Source organism: Orycteropus afer, unplaced genomic scaffold (genome assembly GCF_000298275.1).
Source record: "Orycteropus afer afer isolate SDZICR_OR568_19922 unplaced genomic scaffold, OryAfe1.0 scaffold00140, whole genome shotgun sequence".
NCBI lineage: Eukaryota > Metazoa > Chordata > Mammalia > Tubulidentata > Orycteropodidae > Orycteropus > Orycteropus afer.
Genome location: NW_006921727.1, coordinates 7,994,020 through 8,013,764, shown reverse-complemented (window position 1 = coordinate 8,013,764; position 19,745 = coordinate 7,994,020). Strand labels below are relative to the sequence as shown.

Sequence of the window (19,745 nt, the reverse complement as noted above, 5' to 3'; positions counted from 1 at the left end):
AGTCAGTGTTTAAAGTCATATGGAATTGTAAGGAGCCCAAAACAAAGTTCAAAACGAAGAACCAATTAGGAGGACTTACACTTCATGATTTCGAAACATACTACAAATCTATAGTAATCCAAACACTGTGGTATTGGAATAAAGATATACATATACAGATAGTCCCTGACTTAAGACTTATTCAAGTTATGATGAAATGTACTTACAACCATCTGTTGTTTTTTATTTTTTTGTACATATTCTTTTTATTAATATGTACTATGTACTATTTTGCAGCATGTAATTGCTGATGTTATCATTCTCAGATTTCACTCATACGTTTAAAAATCAGATTTATAAAGATACTGATAATAAAACGCATAAAGAATATTTTTAAAAAAGAAGTATTTGACTTAAAACAGAACCAATTTACGATGGAGTTGTTGGAACAGAATCCCGTTGAAAGTTGAAAACTACCTGTAGATGAATTAAATAGAATTGAAGGCTCTCAGATAAATGCGTATATCTGTATCCAGTTAAATTTGACAAGAGTACCTGGATAATTCAATGCAGGAAAGAATAGTTTCTTTAACAAATGGTTCCGGGAAACTGGATATCCACATGCAAAAGAATGAATTTAACTTCTGCCTCACACCACATACAAATATTAACTCAAAATGGGTCAATGACCTGAATATAAGCACTACGTTTATAAGCTCTTAACAGAAAACAACGTAAATATTCATGCCTTCGTTTTGGCAATAGACTAGATATGACACAAAAAGTGCAAACAACAAAAGGAAAAATAGTTTGGATTTAAATAAAATTAAAAACTTCTGTGCATCAAAGAATATTATTAGGAAAATGAAGAAATAACCTACAGAATAGGAGAAATATCTGCAAATCTTGTTGCCTTAGGCTGGGTTCTCTAGAGAAGCAAAAACTAGTGAAGCTTTTGTATATATATACATATGCAGAGAGAGAGAGAGAGAGAGAGAGAGAGAGATTGATCGATCTTAAGGAAATGACTCATGTGGTTGTAGAGGCTGGGAAGTCTAAAGTCCATGGATCAGATGTCAGGCTCGAGGGTTCTCCTGACTTATGTAGCTGCAGGGACTGACGATCCAAGGTCAACAGGCAATACAGCAGCCTGTTGGCTGGAAAGGCTGATGAAACCAAGATTGGCAAGTAAGACAGTAGGCTGCTGCCTCACAGGCTGCAAAGCCAACAATCCTAAAATCAGCCCTCAGTATAGCAGGCTGCTGATTCAAACTCAAAGGTCAGATGATGATGAGCCAGATGCGGGATCCAGATTGAGCAGAGCCATAGAGCTTTGCTAGACTATCCATATATATTGGAAACAGGCAAAATCCCTGAGGAAACTCCCTTTCAACTGATTGGCTGCTCATAGCACATCTCATCATGGAAGTGATTAAATTATATCAGCTGTCATTATGGGAGCTCTGGTAGCATAGTGCCTAAGGCACTTGACTGCTAACCAGAAAGCTGGCGGTTCAAACCCACCAGCCACTCCTCGGAAGGATGATTGGGCAATCTACTTCCGTAGTGATACTGCCTCGGAAACCCAAGGAGGGGTCGCTGCGAGTCCGGGGCGACTCGACAGCACATAACAACAACAACATCATCATGGGGGATGGCTACATTGTAACTGCCAAATCACTGAGAATCATGGCCCAGCCACATTGACACACAACCTTATTAACCATCATACATATTTGGTTTCAGAATATATAAAGAACCCTTACAACTCAATAACAAAAGGACAAATAAATCTGTTTAAGAATGGGCAAAGTACTTGAAAAGATAATATTTTAAAGAAAATATGCAAATAGCCAACAAGCACATGAGAAGATTCTCAGCATCATTAGTCACTAAGAAAACAGAAATTAAAATCACAATGAGGTACCACTTCACACTCACTAGGCTAGTTGTCATCCAGGGGAAAAAAAAAAAAAAGAAATTAACAATGTGGCTAGGATGTGGAGAAATGGAAACTCTCATACATTGTTAGTGGTGATAAAAAATGGTACAATTGCTATGGAAAACAGTTTGATGGTTCTTCAAAAAGTTAAACATAGAATTACTACATTGTTGTTTCCTATTGTGTGCCATCGAGTCAGACCCAACTCATAGCAACCCCTCCTTGGGTTGCCAGGCAATATCACTATACTATGGAAGTAGATTGCTCAACCCTCCTTCCTAGGAGTGGCTGGTGGGTTTGAACTCCCAGCCTTCTGGTTAGTAGTCAAATGCCTTAGGCACTATGCTACCAGAGCTCCTAGAATTACTATATGACCCCTAAATTCTGTGCCTAGGTGTGCACTTAAAATAATTGAAAACAAGTAGTAAAACTATATATATATACACGGTTTGTAGCAGTAACTATTTCACTATAGTCAAAAGGTGTAAACAACCTAATATCCATTGACAGATAAATGAATAAACAAACTGTAGTATCTACATACAGTGGAATACTATTCCACCATAAAAAGGAATGAAGTACTGATATATGCTATAAAGTAGATGGGCCTCAAAAACATTATGCTAAGTGAAAGAAGCCAGACACAAAAGATTACATAATTGTATGATTCCATTTGAAGGAAATATCCAGAATATGTAAATCCACAGAGACTAAAATTGGATTGGTATTTATCAAGAGCTACGAGGAGGAGGGAATGGGGACTAACTGCTTACTGGGTATTGTTGTTATTATGTGCCATGGAGTCAGACCTGACTCATAACTACCCCTCCTTGGGTTTCCAAGACTATATCACTAAGGAAGAGATTGCCCAACCTTCCTTCCAAGGAATGGCTGGTGGGTTTGAACCACCAGCCTTCTGGTTAGCAGTCAAATGCCTTAGGCACTATGCCACCAGAGCTCCCAGATAGGGGTTGTTGTTGTTGTTATGTGCCGTCCAGTCGGCCCCTACTCACAGCGACCCCTCCTTGGGTTTCTGAGGCAGTATCACTATGGAAGTAGATCGCCTAAGGGGTAGAAGTCATATAAGGTTGTAAATACTCTAGATGTCACTGAATGGTCTACTTCAAAATGGTTAATTTTATTTCAATTTCACCACAATAAAAATATAAATACATCTGGAGTCCTGGTGGTACAACAGTTAAGTGATCAGCTGCTAACCAACAGGTTGGTAGTTTGTACCTGTTCAGCAGCTCTGTGGGAGAAAGACCTGGCAATCTGGTCCTGTAAAGATTGTTGTTGCAAGGTGTTATGGAGTGGATTTCAATTCATAGCAACCCAATGTGAGAGTACAACTGCCCTATAGGGTTTTCTAGGCTGTCATCTTTACCATGATAGATCACTAAGTGTTTTCTCCTGTGGAGGTACTGGTTGCGTTCAAATGGCCAACCTTTCGCTTAGCAGCTTAACCATTGTGCCACCAGGGCTCCTTTCTATAAAACTTCCCTATGGGGCAGTTCTACTCTGTCACATGAGATCACTATGAGTCAAAATCAACTAGATGACAACTAAAAACAACTATATGCTTATATATATATATATATATATATATATATATATATATACATACATATATACATTTATATACATACATACATATACATATACATATACATATATATTCTTTTTTTTTTTTTTCCCCTAGGAGCTCTGGTGGCATAGTGCCTAAAGCATTTGACTGCTAACCAGAGGCTGGTGGTTGAAAGGGCAATCTATTTCTGTAGTGATACTGCCTCAGAAACCCAAGGAGGGGTCGCTGTGAGTTGGATCCGACTTGATGGCACTGAGTTTGGTTTGGTTTATGTATATTCTGGTGTTTGCTCCGTAAATTATTTATTTTTTCTTTTTGCATTGGCAAACAACTGTTTTTGGTGCAAATATCCTGAATGAGAAGACTAAGTAGACAACCTAAAATTTAAATGAAGATGCTTCTTATAAACAAAGTGAGACGTCCTTTGCAAGTTTTCCTCTTGCTTGGCCCAATTTCAGGCAGATGGCAATCCCCTGCTCTTACTCTTTCCATGCAAAAGGCACCATGATTTTGATTCATTTGTTTTATAATCACAAAAAACTCTGGAATAATCTTTGTAATACACTTTGGGGATATTTTTTTTTTTTTTTTTTTTTTTTAATCTCTCTGAAAGGTGATATGTGGTTGGGTGACAAGCTTTCCATAAGAGACATAGGCATATCAATTCTTAAATTCCTCAAATTCTAACAATGGATTCAAAAGAAAAAAAAAAAACCCTCAGGATATTAAAGTTGTAAGACCATTTTGTTTAAAACCATAACACTTTGTTAACATGAGTTGATGTGAATGCTGCATTTTAATGTACTTAAATATACAAATTTTGTAACATAAAGAAATTTGTAATGGTATAAAATAAAATGTATCTTATATGCATATGATCTGCTCAGATTATAACTGTTTTGGTTATCTAGTGCCACTCTAACAGAAAATACCGCAAATGTATGGCTTTATCAAACAGGGATTTATTCTCTTGTAGTTTAGGAGGTTAGAAATCCGAGTTCAAAGTGCCAGCTCTAGGGGCTGGGTGGAGTTCCCTCAACCTTGGGCTTTACCTTTGCCTCTTGCTCCCAGCTCACTGAAGCTGGAGGCTTCTCTTAATTCAGGCAGCTGCTGGCTGACAAGGCTGACAAACCCAAGGTGGACAAGTAAAATGACACAGGCCCAAGATTATTAAGTAATACAGTAAACCACTAGTTCAAGTCCAGAAACAGTCCCAAGATCAGCAGGCAACATGGCAGGCTGCATGAAGACTCGGCTACATGCATGGTCCAAGCATGCCAAAAAGCTCAGAGACCTTTCTCAAAGCTTCTTCTAATATACTGGAAGCAGACCATATCCCTAAGGCAGCTACTCAGCTGCTTCCAGCAGATTCCACCATGGAGTTGATTACCAGTCTCATCATGGGGAATAACTACATCCAGCTACCCATTCACTCAAAACCAGGCACAACCAAGTTGACATATAACCTTAACTACCACAAAACTATAGTGAAAATGGTTATTTTAAAATTTAAAGATAATGAATACTTTCATAATTAACAGAGCAGGAATTAGATGATACTTGTGTGCAGGCTATCTTAGCTTTAGAATGTTACCCCAAAATAATTAGTCTAGTCCAGTGGAGTTGCTGTTGAGTCAATTCTGACTCATGATTACCCCGTGTATGCTAGAGTAGAACTGCTCTCCACAGAGTTTTCAATGGCTGAGATCTTTTGAAAGTAGATCACCAGGCTTTTTTCTGAGATGTCCCTGGGTGGACTCAAACTTTCAATCTCTTGGTCAGTTGCCAGCCCCTTAAGAATTTAAAATATTTAAATGACTGAATGTTAAGGGTACAGGGAAAAAGATTAAATATGGAGAGAGAAGCATTGGCACCATGATGAAAACATGTTATTGTTAGGTGCCATCAAGTCATCTTCAACTCATAGCGACCCTATGTAAAATAGAACGAAACACTGTCTGGTCCTGCACCAGCCTCACAATATCTGCTAAACCTGAGCCATCTCATTGAGGGCCTTCCCCTTTTTTGTTGACCTTCCACTTTACCAAGCATGATCTCCTTCTCCAGGGAATGGTCCCTTCTGACAACATGACCAAAGTAGGTGAGACCAAGTCTAGCCATTCTCACTTCCAAAGAGCATTCCAGCTGCACCTCTTCCAGGACAGATTTTTAAGTTCTTTTAGCGGTCTATGGTACTCTCAGTATTCTTCACCAACACTACAACTCAAAAGCATCAACTCTTCTTTGGTCTTCCTTATTCATTGTCCAGCTTTCACATGTATATGACATGGTTGAAAGTATTATGGGTTGGGTTAGACACACCTTAATCTTCAAGGAGACATCTTTGTTCTTCAGCACTTGAAAGAGATCTTTTGCAGCATATTTTCCTAATGCAATATGTCATCTGATGTCTTGAAAGCTGCTTCCATTGGTGTTGATTATAGAACCAAGTAATATGAACTCTATGACAACTTTTGTCTTTTTTCCACCTATTGTGATACTGCTTACAGGTCCAGTTGTGAGGATTTTTGTTTTCTTTATATTGAGGTGTAATCCATACTGCAGACTGTAGTCTTCAATTTTTGTCAGTAAGTGCTTCAAGTCATCCTCACTTTCAACAAGCAAAGTTGTGTTGTCTGTGTATTGCAGGTTGTTAATGAGTCTTCCTCCAATCATGATGCCACATTCTTCTTCATATAATCCAGTTTTGTGGATTATTTGCTTATTGAGTAAGTACAGTGAAAGGATACAACCCTGACACACTCCTTCCTGATTTTAAACCATGCAGTATCTCCTTGTTCTGTTTGAATGACAGCCTCCTGGTCTACGTGCAGGTTCCTCATGAGTACAATTAAGTGTTCTGGTATTCCTATTCTTCTCAATGCTATCCATAATTTGTTATGATCCACACAATCAAATGCTTTTGAATACTCAATAAAACACAAGTAAACATCTTTCTGGTATTCTTTGCTTTAAGCCAAGATCCATCTGATATCAGTAATGATATTCCTCGTTCCATGTGCTCTTCTGAATCCACCTTGCATTTATGGAAGTTCTCTGTCAATATACTGCTGCAACCATTTTTTGAATTATCTTTAGTAACATTTTACTTGCATGTGATATTAATGATATTGTTTGATAATTTACACATTCTGTGGGATCACCTTTCTTTGGAATGGGTACAAATATGGGTCTCTTCCAGGCAGCTAGCCAGGTAGCTGTCTTCCAAATCATGAAAACATAAATATAATAATTAAACCACGCTTAAAATATTACCCCCAAATAATTAACCATTGGCTATTTATTATCATAAAAACAGGCCAATTTCTGAAGCACTGAATGGCATAGACATTAAAAAAGCTCAATAGTTTATATTATTCCATACTTTTATAAAGAGGGTCCCATCTCCCCTTAGTAAGTCGGAGATCTACAGGTAGCAGGCAAATAACAATACATTTTTAAGCAACTACAAAAGGTATATTTTTTCTCCCATTCTATTAAATAGCATAGTTCTATGCTCAAAGAATCTCTTACTGTTTTAAACCTAACTAATTTTCAAAAACCTCTTTTCATTGTCAAAATGGCATCTCCTAGAGATGTATGTATGTGTGTGGGTGTGTGTTAAGGCTTTTCTGCCTAGACACTCTGTAAAATTGTAGTAGAAGTAATAGTAGTATAGAAACTGTCTAACTTCGGCAGGGGAGATCATGAGAATTAAGATCAGCCTAAGACTAATTCCTGTATTGTGGAGATCAGACATGTATCCACCCTCCAACCTTATTTTTTTTTTGCCAATTTTGACACTAGCTGTCCTCCCCACAGTGTTCTTTACTTCTCTTTTGAGTTTGATAATCTGTTGCAGTGGCCACACAGAATTCACTGATCATATTCATAGTTAAGTGGTTTATTAAGGAAGTAACAGGGTACAACTCAAGGTCAGGATCAACAGGCTACGACTGAAGAATCAGGATTAGGAAACATGTCTCCCTTCAGAGCAGGACCACTCTCTCAACTCCCCTTGACCATGCAGACTTCTTCTTGGCCCCTTGAGACAGGCTACACTCAGTCCCCTCTGGATGGGTTCCTCTTAGCCTTGCGATCTTTCCCCTCCACTCAACCTCTGTGCTCCTTCTGGGTCTCTCACTGTCTCCAGTGTTACAGCCCCTGCCCTGTGTTACAGCTCTTTTATGAGGTTCCTTCCTCTTCTCTCTCTCTCTGCTGATTTCTTCTCACCTTTCTTTCTTCTGCTTCTCTTCTTGCTTCTTTCTCACTCTAAAACCTCTCTTAAATATACAAACTCCTTATCAATTTCAAGGCATGGCACTCCCACCAAAGCCCTGAACTGACCAATCCCCTCTCGGTAGGCCACAGACACTTCATTTGCAAAGTAGGCTACATCTCTCTTCATTTGCATAGTCTGTTGACCAACCTTGCAAGGTGCATATTAATCACAGGGCAGGCTGCAGCCTAGGGAAAGACAAAAGCTATCAAAACCAGATTGTTTACAATTTACCTAGGAAATGTCAATCAACCTGGACAAAAGTAACAAACTCTCTGGGTTAGAAAACTGGGACAAAAGTAACTCCTCAGTTTAGGGGGAAAATCTCTCAAGCTGTTTTTCTAAAGAACCAAGGCAAAGGCCACATAAAGGACCTCACATTTCCACACACTCCCAGCAGCCATTACTATTCTATGGTTTCTATACCAGATTATGCCCAGGGAACCTTTGAATCTTACCATTTCTCCAAAACACCCCACTGATATCAAGTGGATTCCAACTCATAGTGATTCCCATAGGGTTTCCAAGGCTGTAAATTTTTGTGGAAGAAGACTATTTCATCTTTCTCCTGTGGAGTGCCTGGTGGGTTTGAACCTCCAACCTTTTGGTTAGCAACCCAATACCTTAACCATAGTGCCACCAGAGCTCCTTACTTAGGAATCCAGTGCATAAATATACCCTCACCTCTGATTCCCCAAATTTGTCAGAGATTATTTTAATAACACAGGACCCCACACAGTTATGAAAGTAACATACAGGGGCTACTGATCCCTGGCTTTTCTCAATCCCTTCTCCTCTAGCTCCCTCCTCTTTCTCTCTTCCCTTCAGTCTAAGTACATTTCACATGTTTTCTTTACTCTTGTTAATTATGTTTTCTTCTTCTATGTATACATTCTTATGCATTTTGATGCCCTGAGTTCCAGGCTTTTGAAACCCCAAAGCTTCCTCACTGAAAGTATTATTTTTGATATTGGTTCCCCAAATCTATTTTAAACCTGGATATACAAAAATTGATTCTCTTCTTTTTCCCATTGCAGTTGTGCTCTAACATTCCTGCATTGGGGCTTGAAGATGGATTTAAGCCTTAGTTGCCTAGGTTATTGGAAGGAATATATACCATAGGATTATGGGGAAGAAAGAACTCATTAATATCTCTGGCATGCTATCCCTGTAATGCTGAGTACTGCTGTATTTTCGTGATGCTGATTTTTCTCTCCACACTTACTCCCTTTTCTTCTGCTCATAACGTTGTGCTAGACTCTGCAGTAGGCACTGGTGATTCAACAGGAAATGAATCAGACAGTGTTTCTGCTCCCATGGGCCTTAGATTCCAGTGAGTTCTAGATATTCTGAGCCTCGGTGTCTGTCTCTTTTCAGCTATTCTTAACCTTCTCTTCACTCTCTGACTTCCTCACTCTAAATTGTCTACTTTCTACTCCAGCTGCATAATCCGTGGCCTCCTACTGAGTAGAAGATGAACCTGGTCCTGTGGTTAGCTAAGGGTCTACCATGGCTGCTGGATTCTGGAGCCTATGCCTTTTTAGTTTTCTCGTTTGAGAGAAACACCATGATGGAATGCAAGGGGGAGAAGATGGGCTTTGTTTAGCCTTGGGAGGATTAGTGAACTCACTGAACTTCAGTTTCTTCCTCAGGAAAATGGGTCTACGTAGGAGTCAGAAAAAAATGAGGGAAACCCTCCATAAGATGAATTGACACAATAGTGACAATGGTCTCAAACAGGCCAACAGTTGTGAGGATGGCTTAGGAACTGACAATATTTCTTTCTGTTATACTTAAGGTTACCATGAGTCAGAGCCAATTTAATAACAGCTAACAACAGCAACAACAACAAAGAGTCCCTTGGTGATGAAAACAGCTAAGCCCTCCACTATTAACCAAATGGTTGGTGATTTGAACCCACTCTTGGAAGAAAGCCCTGGCCATCTGCTTCCAAAAGAAGCAGTTCTACTCTGATACATATGAGGCCCCCATGAGTTGAAATTGACTACACAGGAACTGCTTTTTCTCTATGTGTGTGTGAGTGTGTGTGTGTGTGTGTGTTGCTTTCAATGAAATAGACATTATGAAAAGTCTCTGGAAACTTTAAATGGAATTCAAATTTTAAATATTTATTCTTATTATCATTTAAATTGTTAATTCCTTTAGAATCATTGTAATTTTGGAAGAAAGGAGTTGACTTCCTGCTAAAGGATAACCAAGTATATTCTCCTTTCTCCTTCCTTATGAGAATCCCAGAAGCCTCTTTTTCAAGTTACTTTGTGACTTCTTAAATTTATATCACCTCCCTCCCCACCAAGCAAAAAACCTCCAGGTCAGCAGTGTAGAGGTACAATTAAACTATTTGTACAGAAAAATGAATTTGTTAAAAAGCAAAAATATCACTTTGACGACTAAGGTGTACCTGACTTAAGTCATAGTATTTTCTGTAGCCTCATAATGTATGTGAAAGCTGGACAATGAAAAAAGGAAACCAAAGAATTGAAAATTTGACTTCTGGTGTTGATGAAGAGTATTGAATCCCTATAGACTTCCAGAAGAAGAAACAAATCTGTTTTGAAAATATAGCCAGAATGTTCCTACAGGCAGAATAGCAAGACTTTGTCTCACTCCCTTTGGACATATTATCAAGAGGAACTAGTCCCTACTAAAGGTCATTATGCTTGGTAAAGTAGAGGGCCAATGAAAAAGAAGAAGACCCTCAGCAATATGGACCTACATGGTAGTTGCAACAATGGGCTCAAACGTACCTGCTGTTCTAGGGATGGCACGTGACTGGCCAACATTTTGTTATACCCAAAGTCTCCTAACTACAACCTAGAGAACTTAAAACTCATCATATTAACCCTTTCCTTCCCACTGTTATTGAGTATGGATATTTTCTTTCTTTTTTTTGAGTGTCCCTCCATCAAAAATCTTCATAGTTACTTGTATCATCTGGTTCTGTGAACCTGGCTGTTGCACAATTAGATTCTTTAAGGATTAAATTATACATGGAATATCTTCAAAATTATGTTTTACTAATATAAAACTTTTTTTTTCTTTTAAATTTGGATAGAGCTTGAAATAGCTAAGCATATGCTAACTTTTTTCATATTTCACAAGTTTAAATTTTTGGTCTGAATAAGGATTGGAAATAGATGTGTTGCTTTGAGTATATCTGTTTTTAAAATACATACAGATTCTTCAAAATTAAGGCTTATGAGCAAGAAGTTATGCCATATGTTCAAAATTATGAGATCTAATTTATATTGGCTTGATCTTAGTGAAATGTAGGTAATTAGAATTTTTTATTTCTTAGTGATTTGGGATTTTTGTGATGGCATCTGGAAAATGTTTATGTATTTTTGGATGAAGGAGTCACTCTGTAAGAACACATTATAACTGTTCTTGACTTTATTAGTAGAATGTTGCTGTAAATTAAGAGCTGTCACGAAATACTATCATTCTGATTTTAAATTGTTGTAAGTTCCAGGCAGGAAAGGAAAGCTGAAAATAAGTGTTGCACTCAAAAACAAGTGTTGCTTTACCAAAGAGGTGGGAAGAAGGGAGAGAGATTGGAATTAAAATCTCCAATAATTTCACCAAGTGGTGCTCTGAGTTCACAAAGGCGTCTTGTACTCAGACAGATAACTGCACAGAGTGTGAAGAAGCAACAGCATGAACAAAGAGAAGGTGGATTTTCACCTTTGACTTCCAAACCACAGGAAAGGAGGAGGTGGGATTAAAATGCTAACATGGGACAGAAGTCTTAGATTTGCCGGCTTTAGTGAGAAGATCTCAAGGTGCTTTAAAAAGGCTCCAGAAGTTAAAGAGCTTCATGTGATGATGGAGTAAAAAGTAATGTTTTGTTTTGTTTTTTCACTTTTCCTAGAGTGGTGAATATGTCAAATATGGCATCAGTCTTAATTTTTTGATGTCAAAACCCGTTTTTGCAGAATCTGTAATTCTTATAATAAATAGAGCTAAATTATTCACTCTGCATTTTGTTTACTATTTCTTTATCTAATAAATGATATATTATTTATTTAATGGGTTCTTGAAGTTTCCAAAATAATAATTATTTTTTTAAAATAAACCTTGCAAGTGAAGCTTATTGAAAAAAAGTAAAAAGAATTTATTGTAAATACAAATACATTTAAAAAGGCAATTCTCAAGAAAGTTAAAAGCAATTTAAATGATTTGAAAACAAATGATTGTTATATATTATTATTATTATTATTATTATTATAGTAATATAGTATTAAAAGAAACACACAAGTCTATTTTATGATCTTGTCCTTCTCTCAATTAACTTGAACATTAAAATGTTCATATATTGAATGTTAAAGCAGGTAAAATGATGTTCATTTCTATGAATCATTTAGAATAGTGATTTCCATAGCATTATGTACTAATCTCAAGATAATTAATTAGAGTAGGTAAGGAGATGTGTGGGTGAAAATGAGACGGGTTTTATGTTTTCTTTTTAAATCTAAACAGGGGTCAAAACTATTGTCTGTGGACAAATCTGTGTTTGTAAATAAAGTTTTATTGTCAGTCAGACATATCCATTTGTTTATATACCATCTATGGCTGCTTTCATGCTGTAATAGTGGGATTGAGCAATTGTGACAGAAAATGTATGGTCCTCAAAGCTATCAATATTTACTAATTGGCTCTTTACAGAAGGATTTGAAAGATATAACCAACTGCTGATCTAAAATAATGAGAAATATTTTATACTTTGCTGATTTATATAGATTTACATTGGTCTACTTTGTAGGTCTGTGTGCTGAACAGTCACAGACTACATGTAAGCTGTGAGTGAGATTTCCTGGAAGAGAGTGAGAGCTTTCCAACTTGGAGTAATGAGTTCTCACTTGGCTGTTCCTTCAGCCTGTTGCACCTTATTGTTTCATGTGCTTAGTTAATGAGAATTATGATTTATCATTTTAACTATAATAATCCTCAAAAAATGGACAAATGACTTTATAAAACTACTCTTGAAGCTATTAATATACACATAAGAAGCCCTGGTGACACAACAGGTTAGCACTCAGCTACTAACTACAAGGGTGGTGGTTTGAACATACCCAGTGCCTCCACAAAACAAAGACATAGTGATCTCCTCCTGAAAGGTAAGATTAGAGCCTAGAAATCTATGAGTTGTTTGATTCTGTCACAGAGGTGGCTATGAATCAAGATGGACTCAACGGCACCTAACAACAACACAACATTGGCATGCACAATAACAATAAAATGGCAGAGATGACACCTGTTTCTAGTATAAACTTGTTATCAGCTATAAATATAAGTTATATATAACCTACTTGAATTTAGCAAGAAGTAGGCCAGTTTTTAAAATTATCAAAATTATTTGAGATATTATTAAAATACCTAGTGTAGTTAAGGAGCTCTGGTGGCATAAGTGAGCAAAGCATTAGGCTCTTGAACAAAAGGTTGGTAGTTTGAACACATTGCTCTGCAGGCGAAAAATGTAGCAGTCTGCTTCCATAAAGATTTATAGCCTTGGAAACCCTAAGTGCAGTTCTACTCTATCCTATAGGGCCTTAGAATTGACTCCAATGACAGCAGGTTGGGTTAGCCCTAAGTTGATATTTTGCCTTGGATTTTAACTAATAATAATATTTTAAAAACAAAAGAAAACCAGTTACATAATTGAATCAATTCCTGTTCACAGTGACCATGAGTGTTCCAGAATTGCACTTGGAAGATTTTCAGTGGCTGTGATTTTTCTGAAGTATATTGCCAGGCCTTTCTTCCCAGGAGCTGCATAGATTAGAACCCCCAGCCTTTTGGTTACTAACCATTGTCATTTGTGCCACCCAAGGACTCTAATAATAGTAATTAAAAAAACAAAAGCCAAATCCATTGCCATTGAGTCAGATTCTGACTCATAGCAACCCTATAGGACAGAGTAGAACTGCCATAGCGTTTCCAAGGCTGTACATCTTTATGGAAGCAGACTGCCTCATCCTTCCCCAACAGAAGACTGGTATTTTTGAACTGCTTTCAACTCACCTACTTTGGTCATGTTGTCAGAAGGGACCATTCCCTAGAGAAAAGTATTATGCTTGGAAACATGGAGGACCAGTGAAAAAGAGGAAGACCCTCAATGAGATGGATTGACACAGTGACTGCAACAATGGGCTTAGGTATAGCAAGAATTGTGAGGCTGGTGTAGGACTGGGCTGTGTTTTATTCCGTTGTACATAGGGTTTGGTTTTTGGTTTTAGTCCCTCTCTGTGGAAGCCTCAATACAGAGAAATTCTGCTGCTTTGTACAGTAATTTCAGTGTACATCTGATATTCTTCAAGGCAGAGATAAGCACACCCTCTTTGAACGTCTCCCTCCTACTCATCCCATTAGCCAGAACCCCACCCTACCAGATTCTCCCACATAGTAAACCCTCTACTTCCCACAGTTCAGTATAGGTTTGCCTCCAGACATCCTGAGAAAAGGTCTTGAACTGTTGAGAAAAACTGAAGCCAAAATATAAAGAGAGATTCTATTTGGCTCACTTTTCCCTAGTCATCTTTAACTATCAGTAACAATGTTACTGAGGTGGTATACTGTTGATTTTGACTCATACCTTATAGGATAGAGTGGAATTGCCCCATAGAGTTTGCTAGACTAAAATCTTTACAGGAGCAGATTGCCAGATCTTTTCTCCCACAGAGAGAATTGGGCCATCAGTCTTTCAGCTAGCAGGCAAGAGCTCGAGAGCATGCCTTTGAAGTCACGAAGGAGACAGGGCTGCCCACTAACACCAGCATTATTTACCAATGTTAGGCATATTAGCCAATACAGGTAGAGAAAGAAATCAAAAGTCTAAAACTGGAAAAGAGACGATAAATACCATTATGTTAGGTGATTTGATATTTTAGGTGATGTACCTGGAACTTTCAAGAGAATCAAATGAAAGACAATTATGATCAATATGATTACTCAATTATGTGTCTTGGTAGAAGATCAATAACTTTTATGAACTGGAACAGAAATATGTCTTAGAAATGTTGAAAACAAACAAGATGCAGAATGTTGTATACAATACCTTCCTTTTATATGGGAAGTGGGTGTATGTGTGAAATGAGAATGCATGTTTATATTTGGTTGATATGTAGAGATAAACACTGAAAGGAAGAACAAGCAAGAAACTATTTAAAATAAATAAATCACATTTTCAAGGTAGAAAAGATTAAAATCCTTCATATCTACATACTTAATAAACCTGGTATAACTTTTTAACTTACTTAACATTTCCCAAATTAAAAAATGTATATATATTTTGACCCTATTGATTAAATATATAAAAATGATACTTTTTTTGACTAGGTAGAAAAAAATAACTTCTTGAGCTGAAAATATAGACTTGTTTTCATAAATCATTTTGCCTGCCTTCATGCTAGCTAAACAGAAATTCATTGAAAAATATTACAATTCTCTCTCTCTCTCTCTGTTTTTAAAAAGCAAAGTATCAGGAAAGAAACCTTACAAAAAAGAATACATCTAATATCACATTATTAAACAAGGGTTTTCTTAAACATAGGTCTTACATCATTAACTCAATCATCAGTCAATAAGCACCTACTGTGTCTGGTATTGTACTTGACTCTGAGAACATGAAGATGAATAAAGCAAGTTTCATGTCATAAAGTTCAGGTCCTAAGGGGTTTTAGGACTGTAGGGTAACCACTGTCAGTTTATTTTCTTACATGCAAAATTTCAGAAACATAAAAGTCTATGTCTGCACAAAAGTAACCATTTCCTTTCATAGGTATAAATGTATATATAGGCTTTTTCTAAGGATTTCTGGTGGTACAATGGTTAAGAGCTTGGCTGCTCACCAAAAATTTGACAGTTTGAACTCACCAGGGACTTGATCTCCAGTAAAGATTATAGCCTAGGAAACCCTACAGGGCAGTTCTACTCTGACATACAGGGTCAATTTAAGTTTGAATTGGCTCAACAGCAAACTGCTACCACCACCCCTTTCTGCAACTTTTCTTAAAGCCTCGAGATATCTCACTTTTCTGTTTTTTTTTTTTTTGTTGTTGTTGTTCCATTCAAATAACTCATTGCCCCATTTAGTAGCTACAACTTCCTCAAAGCCTTTCCCATTCAGCTCCTTTCCATGCCACAGATTCCTTTTAGTTATATAGTTGAGCTCCTCTGTCCCACTTTAGTTTCTAAAGCAACACATTGCCTGGAATTCAAGACCTCATTCATTCTTTCCAGACTCACCTTTCTCTGTTCCCTTATTCTTGCTCAACCCATTTTGACAACTTGCTGTCTAATGAATCACATCAGTGCTTTTGGCTCCCTGTTCACATGGTAATCATCTCTGCAGTACCTTGCCCTTCAACCCCAATTTCTTACTGACCAAATCACAACAATCCTTAAATTAATTTTCAATGCTTCTTGCTTCTTCAATGAAGAGTTTTCTAATTCTATGCCATCCCATTTATGTTCCATTTCTGCTTTCTTGAAACATTGTTCCCCTCGACACTTTAAAAAATAGCAAAATTTCTAACCCTTCCGGACCCTCTCTGCAGTCCCTTCTTTTGTTCTGCAGAAGAGACTGGAGGTGGTGCCTGAAAGGAATTATTGAAAGAGACAATACACTGTGATTAATACACTATGATAACAGGTGTCCTGTGAGGGACTCTTGTGTGAGTAGTTTTCCTTCTTACTAGTAAGAGATTCTGGCATAGCTTCTATAATATTTAGAACTAGTTCTGAGTGTGCTTTACTTTTGTCAACTAACATACACTTTATACCTTTCCTCTTCCCAGGATGTGAAAGCCCCTCCCAAGACTGTTTCTCTCCATCCTTTATATCAGACCAAACTCTATCCTCCTGCTAAGTCTCTGCTGCATCCACAGACTCTCTCCCATGCTGAATGTCTTACCCCAGGACCGTTCAGTCATTTGTCCTCCTTCTCAATGAGTGATGAACAGGAGATTTCCCATACTTTGTTCAGTCACAATTCGTGTAATAAGGTGAGAATTCTCTACTGAAACAGGAACTATTCTGTGATGTGGACATTCTTTATACTTAATTTGTAAAATTTATATGTGAAGAAGATAGATATTAAGAATAGTTAAATTTGTTTTAAAATGCATTACCTTCCAAGAACTTGGAAAATAGTAACAATTTATTTTTCTTTTGAAAATAATTTCCTTATTTGCAGTTCTTCATTGTTTCATGTTCTGTTTCCAAGGGGGAATACTCAGGAAATTTTCTAAAAGGTTACAATATGCCATCATTAATTTATGTTCTAGTCTTAGTTCAATTGTCTTTAAAAGCTTCTTTAAATAACAATCTAAATAACCTTCAGTTATCTATTTGTAAAGTAAAATTAATATTTTATTTTAAAGCATGCCTATCTGTATCATAATGCATAGTAAAGGATATGCAAAAAGTAACAGAGTATTCAGTATCTGAAGTAGATCTATCTGAGAGAAAAGCAACAAAATTAGAGACACCTATTTATAGTTGGCTTTGGAATGTGATCATAAATGTTCTGTTAGAAGCAAGTTTTCAGGACCAGCTGGTGCTTATATGTAAGTTCTCTGTGCTCTTCTGGACATCACCATAAAGACATTCCGAACATTACCATAAGACTGGTAAAGACTCTGATTATGAAAGTTTCCCGAAGGAATTGACTGGTCAAGCTCAACTTATAGTCAAATCTTTTTGTAAAACTGAAATCTTGTTTAAAAATTTATTTTGCAAATTCTCTGTGTCTAATAAAAAAACATCTAGAGTTTAGAAATCAATCAAGGCCTTCTAGCCCAGAATGTAAAAGAACAGTATTTCTGAGGTCCTGAAACTTTCTTTTAGGAGGAAAAAGTTCATAACTAGGCTAAAAACAATCACCTAAAGATTAGAGACTAACATGTGAGTAATAATTAACTTGTTATATCTAATAACATCTATCATAACTGGATGATCAATCCTAAATTAAACAGCTTTTGCTTTTGACAAAGTTCAGGATGACATTATTGTGACCTTTGATTGTTTTTACTCTCAGTCTATAAAAAAGAAGTATTTCTGGGAAAGTATTATTTTAAGATGATTTTATATTACTTGAAATTCTTATGATTTAATACTTTCCAATATTTATGAAATCCATTTAGTTATTAGATAGAGTTAATAATTCTGATAAAACATAACTATTTTCTTATAAATTGGCATCTATGATAGGGTTATGATTGTATTTTATAGATATAAATTACATTAATTAGTTATTTCTTTTTATATATTTATATATTTTGGTGGCATTTTCTGGAACTATTCAGAAAGGATAGAGTCAGTATCTCATCCATGTTTTAGCCTTTGCTTGGTCAGTCTGTGAAAAACTATAGGCAAAAGACACTTGTGTTTGAACAACTATTATCATTCTACACACTTTTTTAATTAGATTTTTATCATTCTGAATCTGAGATTTATTGATATCGAATGAAGAGCCTCTCACATCTAAAAAATAAGGAGAATGAAGAAAGACATCATTTCTTGATGGAAGACCTCAATTGCTTAGTACTATATCCTGACTTTTCCTACTAAAATATATAAACCACCCAACTAAATATCTCTATTTTCAAACCTTTTGTTGTAGGTATTGGGTCAATAACATACTAAATTTTTGAAACTTGTCTTTTTCACTTAACATAGTTTCTTGCCTGGACTCGTAAGTTATAATCTGTCATCTAAATTAACTTTTTTCCTGAGATCTTAAAGCATCTCCAGACCTGACCTTCTTTTACTTGACAAACTTTTACCTATTGGACTCATCCCCAAATTCAAATTTTTTCCATCCTTCCCCTTACAGAGCCACACTCTCTTGCATTGATTTGACTTACCATGGGGACCCTCATCAACTGGGGCTACAGAAAGTCATTGAACAGGTTTTCTTCTCCTCTGGATGTGCATTTCCTTCATCTAAACCTTCACCAAATCCTCATGTCCTCAAATCTCCATAACTGCTTTCTTTTCTTATTTTTAAGATGTACCTCAATCATGTGATGTCATATCATAATATATGATCCCCCTTGTGTAGTTTTTTCTTCATCTTGGCATGAACCAGTTTATCTACCTTCCTCTCTTACCCACAGTCTTATGGAGAGAAGCAGTCCCTTATTTCCGTTTTTAATCTTTCAAAATAGTTTGGCCCCGTGTGTAAGAGCACAATGTCTATAGTCAGTCAGTCTGCATTCATTTCTTGGACCAATCCCATGAGTTGGTGATATTGGGCAAGTCATTTAACTTCTGTGTGCCTTCATTTATGCATCTATAAAATGAGGATGGTACTCTGTTTTATAAGAATATTGTGGGGATATTGTTAGTGTTAGTTGCCATTGAGTCAATTCTGACTCATGGTGACCCCATGTGTGCAGAGTAGAACTACTCCATAGGGTTTTTGAGCATGACTTTTCAGAAGCATATCACCAGAACTGTCTTCTGAAGTACCTCTGGATAGGTTCATACCACAAACCTTTCAGCTTGCAGTTGAGTCCTTAACTGCTTGTATACCAGGGACTTCTATTATAAGGTAAGATAAAGCTTGTAAAAATCACTGCTATAGAGTTGATTCAAACTCATAGTGACTCCTGTTAGGTTTCTAAGGCTGTAAATCTTTATGAAACAGACTGCCTAATTTTTCTTCCACAGAGTAGTTAGTGGCTTTGAGCCACCAATATTCTAGTTAGCAGCCAAATACCTTAACCACTATACAACCAGAGGCATTTGACTGTTAACCAGAAGTTGCTAGTTCAAACCCACCAACTGTTCTGCAGGAGAAAGAGGAGGCAGTCTGCCTCTGTAAAAATTTACAGTCTTGGATACCCAATGGGGGTCACTATAAGTCAGAATTAACTCGATGGCAGTAGGTTTTAGTATGTGTAAAACATTAGAACAGTTCCTGACATATAACA

At 36.8% G+C, this 19,745-nt stretch overlaps 1 protein-coding gene across 1 annotated transcript in view; it reads left to right on the top strand.

Moving 5' to 3' along the window:
* LOC103201037 (muscular LMNA interacting protein) overlaps nucleotides 1-16,829 on the top strand; it is a 176,203-nt gene extending 159,374 nt beyond the window's left edge. The window contains exon 12 of the mRNA XM_007945627.2: nucleotides 16,605-16,829. Within this exon, the coding sequence (XP_007943818.2) occupies nucleotides 16,605-16,829 (225 nt within the window). The remainder of the gene's footprint in view (nucleotides 1-16,604) is intronic.
* The last annotated feature ends 2,916 nt before the right edge of the window (nucleotides 16,830-19,745 follow it).